This window comes from Hibiscus syriacus, unplaced genomic scaffold (assembly GCF_006381635.1).
Source record: "Hibiscus syriacus cultivar Baekdansim isolate YM2019G1 unplaced genomic scaffold, ASM638163v2 tig00008665_pilon, whole genome shotgun sequence".
NCBI classification, from domain to species: Eukaryota; Viridiplantae; Streptophyta; class Magnoliopsida; order Malvales; family Malvaceae; genus Hibiscus; species Hibiscus syriacus.
In genome coordinates, this window is record NW_024062170.1 from 22,245 (window position 1) to 33,498 (window position 11,254).

General features: G+C 35.5%; 2 protein-coding genes across 2 annotated transcripts; both read left to right on the forward strand.

Moving 5' to 3' along the window:
- Positions 1 to 3,696: 3,696 nt before the first annotated feature.
- LOC120202340 (microtubule-binding protein TANGLED-like) lies at positions 3,697 to 5,451 on the forward strand. Its single transcript, XM_039202778.1, has 4 exons — positions 3,697 to 3,893; positions 3,965 to 4,107; positions 4,367 to 4,428; positions 4,550 to 5,451. Exons 1-4 carry the CDS (start codon positions 3,810 to 3,812, stop codon positions 5,413 to 5,415), a joined length of 1,155 nt encoding a protein of 384 aa, XP_039058709.1. The 5' UTR covers positions 3,697 to 3,809; the 3' UTR covers positions 5,416 to 5,451.
- Positions 5,452 to 6,893: 1,442 nt separating this feature from the next.
- On the forward strand, positions 6,894 to 10,998 carry LOC120202347 (protein YIPF1 homolog). Its single transcript, XM_039202784.1, has 6 exons — positions 6,894 to 6,976; positions 7,110 to 7,149; positions 8,790 to 8,870; positions 9,398 to 9,596; positions 9,975 to 10,242; positions 10,630 to 10,998. The coding sequence occupies exons 1-6, from the start codon at positions 6,920 to 6,922 to the stop codon at positions 10,834 to 10,836; spliced, it is 852 nt and encodes a 283-aa protein (XP_039058715.1). The 5' UTR covers positions 6,894 to 6,919; the 3' UTR covers positions 10,837 to 10,998.
- The last annotated feature ends 256 nt before the right edge of the window (positions 10,999 to 11,254 follow it).

The window sequence follows — 11,254 nt, forward strand, 5'->3', positions numbered from 1 at the left end:
CCGGTCGTTTTCTTTAATTAATTTTCTCAAAATTAGGTTCAATATCGTCTTGACTGATCAAGATAACGATTATTTATTATTGTGTATAGTCCTTATATAATCTCTATTGATTTGTTCATTATACAGTGGTTATAAAAATAATCTAATTATATATTTAATTCACATTTATGGTTGTAAACATTTATTGTAATTTTGAATATTTTTTTAATAAAACCGATGGTTTTTATTTGTTTAAAAAGAGTTCTACTCTCGTATTTTTTTTACAATCAACTATTTCAATTTTGAAGTATTTAAAATGTTTTTATTGTTTGAATATAATCTGTTTAGTTCAAGCATATATTTGTTAATAACATGTGTTTAAATATAAAGATTTAATACAGATTATTATTTTAGTTGCAATATATGGTTAATGAATAATGTTTATTTGAAAAAAATAATTGTGATATAACGATGATTTAGGATAAATATTTAGATTATTATAAATTATTTTCATGTAATTATTTAGGCTTTTTTTTTATTTAAATATAACCTTTTTTTAATAATTATCATTTTAATACCCTTTCTATTATAAATTATTTATCATTTTAAGCCGAAGAGCATCCTACCGGAAGTATTTCTCGGGTGGCCCATCCGACCCAATTAAATGGACGAAAACCAGATGAAACATAGGTTTGATACATTTGAAGTAGGTGGTGGATGATGCGGGTGATGGATTCGAGTGAAAAATTTTCAACCTACCATCTGATCAGTTACTCGCCTCATCCATCCATCTATCAATATAATATTAATTTTAGAAAATATTAATTACCTTAAAGATTTTTTTAGGATAAATTCTAAAAGTATTTTTTTTATTTTCTCATTTCAACGTCATTTCTCTATTACTTTCTCAATTTCTCCTATAATTTCAACTAGGAATTGAGCCAAATAGATATGTAAATTTTTAATTTTTTAATTTTTTTAATTTTGATTTTGCATTTTTTTTCTTTCTCCTACCATTTCTAAATTGATTGAATTCGTTTGTGCTTATATTTGTGGTAAATGTTTTGTTTGAAATTTTGGTTCATTTGTTAGCATTAAGTTTTATTTTTTAAATTGTTGTTAAGTTTTTTCTTAAATGGGTTAAATATTAAAACTTAATGTATTGGAAATTTAAAACTTTAATAGTAGTTGACTTAATGTATTAAATATTAAATATTTTTAGTAAGATGATATATGTATTTTTAATTCTGATTTTTTAGTAATAGAACGCATATATAACCCGACCCACCCACCTCATCTGCAATTGATGGGTGGGACGGATTTTGGTCAATGATCAAGCAGGTGGTGGGTGGGTTGGATGACAATTTTGGATGCGGTTGGTGGGGTGGGTGGAACTCTAACCCACCCAAATCTGACTCGTTGTTAGCCCTAATGAAGTATCTTCCGCTTTCGTGCCACAAAAGAATCAGGAATCTTTAAATTGAGATTGAAATGAAAGAAAAAGAAATAAATAGATAAAATATGAATTTTATCTAAAAACAAGAAACATATGTGGTGTGTATCAAAGACACGTAATTACACAAGCATGAGTCGAGTGGCGACGACAGCGACACTAGTGTATTAATCTTATGTTCAATCACTCAATAAAAAACATGCTTAAAATGTTATATTTAAACACTTCAAAACCATGTATCTAAACAATATGGGCTAATACATGTGAGTCACCATTGTCGCTCGATCAAACTCGTGTATATCCTCGTACAATTACATATTTTCGATCAACATCACGCAAGTTTATTCCTTTTAGATAAAATTATATTTTTTACTCCTATTTTTTTCTTTCATATCAACTCGACTTAAAGAATTCTAACTAAGCAAAAAACTCTTCTTACAAAAATACCTTCTAAAAATGTTTCCTACTGAAAGTATCTTCTGCTTATGTAGCATAGAAAGGTGTCAAATTAAAGGGTAAATTATCCATTGAAAAGACAGAGTATTTATGTACAAACTTCAGTGGGAACCAAAATGATGAAGATATAGAAGTATGTATAGAAGGACACGTTCTCCCCTCAAAGGATTGTTTCAAGTACCTAGGGTCTATGATACATAAAGATGGGGGTGTGGATGATGACTTTACACATCGTATAAAGGCGGGATGGCTAAAGTGGAGGGTTGCTACTGGAATTTTGTGTGACAAGAAGGTGCCTCTAAAACTTAAGGGAAAATTTTATAGAATGATAATAAGACCAACACTGCTGTATGGATCAGAATGTTGGGCAATCAAGAAGGATCACGTAAGGAGGATGGAGGCCGCAGAAATGAGAATGCTTCGATGGGCATGTGGTAGGACTCTGTGGGACATGACACCAAACTCTGCTATTAGGATGTCTTTGGGGGTGGTGCTTGTATCCGAAAAATTGAGGGAGGGAAGACTACGATGGTTTGGGCATGCCCTTAGGCGACAACCGTCGGATGCGGTCAGGAGGGTAGATTCGATTACAGTCGACGGTGCCAGAAGGAGAGGACGACCAAGGCAGAAGTGGGAAGACTACTTGAGATCTGATTTGAAGGATTTAGCCCTTACCGAGGACATGACCTCTGATAGGAAAGTATGAAGACTTAAGACCAGGGTAGCCGAGTAGTGTGTGTCACATCCATAGGGTGTATCATATCTGTCTTCTTTTAATGCCTTTGTAGTAATTTCCATGACTTCTACTTTTTATATGTTTCTGTCATTGGAATTTATGAAGGCTTAGAATTAGGGTAGCGGAGTACTGTTGCCTTAGTTTAGGTTTTTACCCATTTTGACTTTATTCCTTATCGTAACTTGCTATCGTTGACTTCTGTGTATCCTTCGCTTCATGTTTCCTCTTTTTAAATTTAGTCGGGTCTTACGTTTCTGTCTATATGCAGAGATTTATACGCAGGGATTTATTTGCAGGGATTATCCCTCATTACAGACGTGCATACGCATACGCAGACTGCATATGAAAATTGTTCAACTATGTATTTATTTATTTATTTATACATGTATTGCATTTTATCTTTATTTTTAATTCTCTGACTGCCAGAGGTCTTCCACGGAAGCTGCTCTCAACCTGGCGTTGGGGGCAGCCTACTACCCTACCTCCCCCTTACTCCATTGCATATGAGAATAGGGTTTTGTTGTTGTTGTTGTTGTTAATATCTAAATTTTTATTTTTTTAAAATAATATCTAACGTTTAGTTTTTGTTTCATTTTAGTACCTAAACTATCAATTTTAGTCCCTTTTAATACCTGAACTTTAAAAAAAATCAAAACTTAAGGTTAAATTTTGAACGGAGTATTAAAATGAAATAAAAACTAAACTTTAGATATGCTTTTAAAAAAATTAAAAGTTTATATATCAAAACGGGCTAAAACTAATAGTTCATGTACTAAACATAATTTAGGTATGGTTTTCAAAATATTATTAATTTAAGAAAAATCAAGCAGCCGTTTGCATCTATACGTTTTTTGTTTTTTAATGAAAGAGATAATTAGACCGTTGAACACAATCAAAAATGATATCCGTTACCCACCACTACACAGAAAGTAATCTCCATCCCAAACCAAAAAAGCTTTTGACTTTTTTGAGAAATCCTTTAGATTCGAAGAGGAAAAACCCAACATTTCACTGATGGGTGTATAGAGCGGAACAAAGTAAACGAGGAGCGTAGCTGAGGAGCGGAGAAGAAGAAGAAGAAGAACAAAAAAACAATTCAGTTGAGAAAAGAGTGAAGACCCACATTTTCTTTTAGTGTTCTTCGTTTATTGGCTTCTGCAAATTTCTTCTTTTTTCTGGGCAATAATGGTTGCGAGAACCCCACCAAAGAAAAGGAAAATAGTGGTGGCTCCCCTTGATCCTGTCCTACTCCGGGAGACCGTAAAGAAGGTAAAGTTGGGCACTTTTGTTTTGTTTTTTTGAGGGTGTATATGTTTATTTGTTTTGGGGATTGTTTGAAGGTGGAGAAATGTATGGCGAGGTTGCAAGAGTTGCAGTATACGGTGGCCGGAGGGACAAAGGTTATATCAGGGGTAAAACTGAGTCCTAGGAGTACTAGGGCTTATTTGAAAACTAGTCTCAGGTGCAAGCAAGAGTCTTTGAGGTATGCCCAAATTTGGGATTTTTTTTTTGCCGGTATCTAATTTATTGATTGACTATTTTGGATCGAGTTTTGTAAATGCTCCATTATGGCAACCCTCTTAGCCCAACTTGCAAATGGAATAATTGTCGGAAGTCAAACTTTTGATTTTGCTTAAGGGATTAGTATCTCATTTCGCTGGATCAATTAGTTATTGGTTGATTTTGTCTTTAATCAGTGACAAAAAGAAAAGATTGAAGTTTTTTGTTTTGTTTTTATGTAGAATGAAGAATGGTACATCTCCAAGGAAATCACCTGTTGGCAAGTTTCCAGCTGCTGCAAGAGGTATTGGAAACAAATGGGGTTTCCTTTTTACTTGTGTTGAACTCGAAACGATATTGTTAGGAGAGACAATCTCGAATATCGAACATTGAACGTTTGCTGATATTGACTTGCTTTTATGCAGGTGAATGGAAGAGAATGTCATTGCCTGCAATGCTTGTAGGAGAAACAGTAGGGGAAATTCTTCAAGCTAGTCAATTTGCAAAAGAGATTTTAGCAGCGGTTGATAACAAAGTCAAAAAGACAATTGTTGAGGATCCAAAAACTCCATTGACTGAACGTAGAAAGCAAAAGCAACAACCTGAGAACACCGAGCTGAAAGCCAGGAGAAAGAGGGAGAAGCAGAACAAATTGCAGCTGATTCGAACCGATTCCGAGTCCCCGTCTCTTCGAAGGGCTCGTTCCCGGATCAACTTCAAGGTTTCTCCTCCCAAATTTAAGGAATACGAGAAGGAAAACAATAGACTAATGGCTAATAGGGTGTTACCAAGGAATAGGCCCTGGGCTAAAAGGACTGTTCTATTCCCAAACCCTTTGTTTAGTTCAACATCTGCCTCGCAGCAACAGAAGTTCTGCAAGACAAGGTCTCCGGTGATTGCAAGAAACAGACAAACTCCACATAAGTTCTTGATCAAGTCTCCTCCATCGGCTTCGAAGTTTCAAGTCAAGATCAAGAGCCCACCTGTGGTTTCGCTATCACCCACGAGATTGACCAATACGAGCAAGAAATCACCAAAGGCGTCAGCTGCTTCCAAACTTCGCAGATCATTTTCACCTTCCAGATTGGCTAACAGATTGGTGTCACCATTGAAGAGCAGAAAGAGTTCGGAAAAAGGCATTGCGAGATCATTTTCACCTTCCCGACTGGCAAACAGATTGGTGTCACCATTAAAGAGCAGAAAAGGATTGCAAAAGACTGATGGACCAATGAGTGGAATGAAACAGCGTCCAGTTCTAATGCCAATGAGATTCTCAACAGGGAAAATATAAACACCATGAAATTTCTCTTTTCATTATGGTTTGAAGTAAACTGTTGTTTTACAATGTCAATTGGCTTTTCAAATGGCAAACTTCAAGGTTTTCTGGAAAAAGAGAGAGCAATGCTTTTAGTAAAATCTCACCATTATTATTCAACATCAGTAATACAATATACACGCAGCAGACAAAGTTATGGAAAAAAATATATCAAATCCCTCAAAAACCCGTAGTAACAGTAACAAAAATAATTATCGTCACAAATCACCAACTAAGACTAGTGACAAAATGTTTTTCATTACAATTATAAATAGTAACAATGACTACGTACTATATTGTCACTATTACAATTTTTAGCGGAAAATAAGTTGGCGCCAATTCGATCATTCTATTAGTGATCAATTGATAATGACAACTTGCTTTGGTCACAATAAAACACTATTAGTGACGAAGTACTTGTGATGAGCTTTAAAGTTGTCACAATTATTATCTAAAGAGTTACAAAATAAAAATAAGTCACAATTACTCATTTCAAAAGTAACAAAAAATAATTTTCCTCATAAATAACATATTTTATTTGACGAAAATCTTTAGTGTCATGATTAAATGGTCACTAAAAATATTAATTCTTGTAGCGATGGTATATCAAACTCATACATCATTCTGATCCTTGCAACCCACCAACTCGGACCACATTTCGCTCACAAAAACCTTATCACGATCACTCATTATAGATTGTGGTATTCCATGAAGCATGATAACCCATTGTACCAAGATCTTTGCCACATATTGACTGTCAAACTATTAAGCCAGAGCAAAGAAATGCATGTATTTGGTAAGTCCGTCCATCAAAATCAAGATAACTTCTTTCCTATTAGATTTGGGCAACCCGACGATGAAATTCAATGTTATATCCTCATACACTTGATATGGAATAGGCAGAGGTTGCAGTAACCCTTATGGCACCAGACTTCCACTCTTATTCGTCGATAGATTTGATATTTAATCACACATCTCTTTACATCATGTCTCATTATTTTCTGATAGAAATTCATGGAAATCCGTTGTAAAGTACGAGGTATGCCTGTGTGCCCCCAACTTTTGATTCGTGGAATTCTCTCAATAACAGGAATCGAAGAGTTCGCTTATTAGGGACCCAAATGCGCCCCTTAACTAGCACAAGTCCTTGTCCGTATAATCCTGGTAGTTTCCATTCCACTTTAGCACAAGTGGTTTGATTAATAAAATTGAAAGATCAATAATCAAAATGAAATCTATCTATAGTTTAGTGGTCATAAGTGTAGTTTACCCTTTTTTATTTGGATGACCAAAATGGAAGCACCTTGAAAGTAATGGTGTTAAAGTCTGAAAAACAGAAGAAAGGGACTAAAATTCAAATATTAAAAAAGTATAGGGATTTTGATCACATTTTAACAATTACATAAATAAAAACAAAAATCTCTCGACTTGAACGAGAGAGAGAGAGAGATCTGGTAGAACAAGGAGAAGAAAAGAAAAGATGATGTCCGGAGGCTATACCAGCATTGATAACCAGAAAGTTTCTGGATCCGTACCCGTAAGTTTTGTCTAACGAATTGTTGCTTCCTGTTAAATGATTCTCAATTTAGGATTTTAATTTTGTTTATTATTGGATAATATTGATCATATCTCGTTCTCTAATTATTTTTTTCCAATTGTCAATTTCTCAGGCCGTTTCAGATTCCGGCCGTGTCCCAGTCCAATTTACAGGTGCTCGTTTATTTCAATTGTTAAACTATGGATCTGAATTGAAATTGTTGTAATCTTTGTAGTGGTTGATTATTTGGTGACGCTAGAAATGTTCGAAACGAAAGGAATATCTGAATTTGATGAATGAGTTGAAAAATTGTTTCATTTTATAATTAAGTGTTCAAGAGTGTTTTTTTTTTTTGGATAAATCAGAATTATTACCCAAAATAACAATGTTAACTACAACAAATCAGCCAACAAAGAGACAAAGCAACCTAAATGCAAAAGAACCAAAGCTTGGTTAGACTATACCCCAAGCATTACAAAGCAATTGGTTAGTTCTATCAAGTCTATTAATAGCTTTGCCCCTAAGTCTAATACTAACAGTTTCAATAATGTCATTAAGCAAAATATCGATCGATCTTTGCCGACCCTAGAAAATACGTTGATTCCTTTCCTGCCAGATGAAGTAGATAAAAGCGTTCCAAGAAATCTTCAATAAGGTGGAGATAAGAGACTTCCCTCTCCAAGTTGTGCTAGCCCAAGATACCATAGTTTCCCAAGTAAGAGGAGTAATAGTCATATCGTTCAGTTGTAAAACTGCTTTCCAAAGTCCGATAGTAAAAGGACAGTGAGAAAAGAGGTGATCTCGCGATTCTTGATCTTGACAGCAGTTAACACATGTAGAATCAGAACATAAACCCAATTTATGCAACCTGTCTCTGGTTGGTAACCGATTCAATAAGGCCATCCATGAAATCAAACTGTGTTTTGGGATATGCAAAGGATACCAGATAAGTTTGTGCCAACAAACCTTCATGCGTTTTATCCGAATCTTATCCCAAACTTCCTTGATCGGCTGATGAGCAGCCGAGACTATAGGGAAAGCAATAGATCTCAACTTGAGAATTCAACAAAAGCTCCAGCTGACATTAGATCCAGCTGCAAAAGTCCAGAAATCGTGCTCCTTTAGGACATAGGATTTTAGCCATGCAACCCATAAAGATCCATCGCCTGCTAGAATTTTTCTAATAAGATTGATGGTACAAGCTTTATTCCAAATAGCAGTGTTTTTTAAACCTAGACCTCCTTCAGATTTCAGCAGACATATGGATTCCCAACTTACTCTAGCACCGGCTACTGAAGTATCAGCTCCTTTCCAGAAAAACCTGGAACAGAGTTGATCCACAGATTTAAGAATGGAAGCAGGAAGTATGAGTTGCCTGCACCAAAAGTTACAGACGCTGAACAGGACAGAGCGAATTAGCTCAAGCCTGCCAGCATAGCTAAGGTTCCTGCCAGACCAGTGCTGCAAGCGTTGCCTGATTTTACCGAGTAAAGGCTCGCAGTCTTTGGCAGTTAATTTCCTTGTAACGAGAGGAATGCCGAGGTATCTGACAGGCAACGACCCAATCTTGAAACCAGTAAAGAGTTTAAGATCCTCTAACGTCCTTGAAGAAATACCTGCTGCAAAGAGTTCACTTTTTGAAGAGTTAAGATTAAGCCCAGAAATTTGGTAAAAGTGATCAAGAACACTTAGGACACCAATCACCGAATCAACATTGCCTTTGCAAAAGATCAAGAGTGTTATTTTAGCTTTAAGGTAGCTAATTTGTGTGTAAGGTTATCTTTTTAAATTTATTAGTTAATGATCGTTGTAGATTCGGGCCTTCAATCGTTTCCTCCGTCCGGTGTGCAGGGGAAGATCTCTGGTAGAGCTCAACCTCCACGCGATGCGGATGGTATTTCTCATTTTCTTTAATTTGACTTCCTTTAACTTTTGGTTTTGTTTTGTGTTAGTTCCGATTCGAGGCTGTGCTTATGCTTTGATTTGTTTATCCCGATGCATTATATAAAGGATTCATGACCTTGGTCACACTGTGTATACCAATTGCATTAGCTTTATCCTCATGTCGATGAATTAATAATTTAAAGATTTGGTTTCTTAGTTCGAAAGATAGTCCATGAAATTGATGATACATTCGAAATATCTGCTGTGTATGTATATCAAACAGTTGAATGAAAGAAATTTCAATTAAACTAAATATAATTTCCAATATGTGTAGTTCAAAAGGTGATCCATGAAATTGATGATACATTTGAAATAGTTGATGTGTATTGTATATCAAACAGTTGAATGAAAGAAATTTCAACTAGACTAAATATAATTTCCGATATGTGTAGTTCGAATGAAAAATCTGATTAGCTTGTCCCAACAACGAAATTTGTTGATATGTTGGTAACAAATGATGGTACTTTACTGTGGCAGATTCATTTTCAAGACCTGCTGGTGGCTCTCCTAGGGGCTTTGATGAATCACAAGGAGGTGGTTGGTTACATAAATTCACGGTTGCTGCATACAAGCCATACTTTGATGTTGATACTTCAGATGTTCTGGATAGACTTAAGGAGTCGCTCTATCCATTTAGAGGAACATTTACAGAGAAGACAGCTACCAATCCTGATTTGTGAGTTTTCTTCCGTGACTAATTTGTATTTAACGATAGTGAGCTTGAATAATTATTGAATCTAGGTGTATGGAAACTTATTTATGCTCTACACTGGAAAGTTTCTTTGCTATTTCACATGACTAGAAACATTTATTTATGAATGAGTGTCTATAACACTAAACAGGGAGGAAAAAGATTTGATCATTGGTAAGCGTTAATTTTTTGGTTATGGGTAATTATCTGACGTGCCATACAAGTCTGCTTTTGTGAAAATCTGATTTGCCTCTCATTAGCTGCCATATAATTACTTTCATTTCCCAGAAATATTTCACTTTGCCCCTTCAGAACTATTCTGTTGCTCCTCATGCATGATTAGAAATGTTCAATGTTGTGCAGATATGGACCATTCTGGATCTGCAGCACTCTTATATTTGTAGCAGCTGCTATTGGTACGTTTGTGACCTATATAGCACACAAGCTCCGGAACAAAGAATGGAATTATGACGTAAATCTGATTACATGGTCTGCTGGTGTGTTCTATGGATATGTCACCGTGGTTCCTCTTTTCTTGTATGTTATTCTCAAGTACTTCTCTGCACCATCAGGCCTTGTCCAATTGTTTTGCCTATATGGATATTCATTATTTATCTTTATTCCAGCAATGGTAAGTTCTCTAAATGATAAGCTTATTTTTGTCTGCCAGTTTCTTATTTATCTTTTGGAGTTGGAAAAACTTTTTTTTGAAGTTTTTTACTTAGGTTTTAAGTTGATTCCCCAGCCCCACCTTCTTTCCCCCTCTAATTTTAAAGAAATTCCTCTAATTTTAAAGAAATTCCAATTGCTTAAAGAACCTAGTGAACTGTCTGAAGAAAACAAATCATTTATGCTTGAAATTTCCCGTGGAGGATTTTCACTGTAAAGCTGACACCGGGATTTGTGGAGAGTGTATTGTCTGAACCATGTAAAGATTCGATATGTGATATAACAATCCTTCAGCAATATTATATGACTTCATATTGTAGCTGAAATTGTTGTTTCTACTTGTTTGCAGTGTCTATCTGTAGTCCCCTTGGAAATTTTCAGATGGATAATTGCAGGTGTAGCCGGGTTTATGTCGGCAACTTTTGTGGCACTTAATCTCAAAGCTCATATTACTTCAGCCGGAGAAAGCTGGTTCTTGATTGTTGCTGGTATCTTTCTCTTGCAGCTGGCTCTTGCTGTTGTGCTCAAGCTTTATCTGTTCACCGTTTCGGTATGAGTAACTTGTCTTTTCATAAAGGCTAAATCGGGTTAGTTGTAGATGGCAAAGAAAAGTGAATTTTGGTCCTTCGGCTGTTAATCGCCGGAAATATTATTCTTGTTCAAGTAAAACATCATGTATTCATTCATTTTTAATGCTCTGGAAATACAACTGACTCTTCCAATGTAATTGCATTACTTCACCATTTTCTCCCCAAACTTGATTTACAGTTCATTTCAAATTACATGTTATAAACAGAGCTCTCTTGCTCTAGTTTTGATGTGCATCAGCTAAGTGTTCGGAATAATTCCGAAAACGGAACATGAAAGAGCCCTCTGGTTCTTTGGTTTTATCAACCGTAAATACCCGTAGGCGGATATCGGTTAAACTTCCGGCTGCCGGTCGAAGAGGCTAAGCTATGACATGAAAATAAGTA

Bases quoted from the DNA above. Each gene is read 5' to 3' on its own strand.
- LOC120202340 (XM_039202778.1), top strand. From the start codon at position 3,810: ATGGTTGCGAGAACCCCACCAAAGAAAAGGAAAATAGTGGTGGCTCCC. The intron at 3,894-3,964 runs GTAAAGTTGGGC...GATTGTTTGAAG, and splicing joins TCCGGGAGACCGTAAAGAAG to GTGGAGAAATGTATGGCGAG. The intron at 4,108-4,366 runs GTATGCCCAAAT...GTTTTTATGTAG, and splicing joins TGCAAGCAAGAGTCTTTGAG to AATGAAGAATGGTACATCTC.
- LOC120202347 (XM_039202784.1), top strand. From the start codon at position 6,920: ATGATGTCCGGAGGCTATACCAGCATTGATAACCAGAAAGTTTCTGGA. The intron at 6,977-7,109 runs GTAAGTTTTGTC...TCAATTTCTCAG, and splicing joins AAGTTTCTGGATCCGTACCC to GCCGTTTCAGATTCCGGCCG. The intron at 9,597-9,974 runs GTGAGTTTTCTT...AATGTTGTGCAG, and splicing joins ACAGCTACCAATCCTGATTT to ATATGGACCATTCTGGATCT.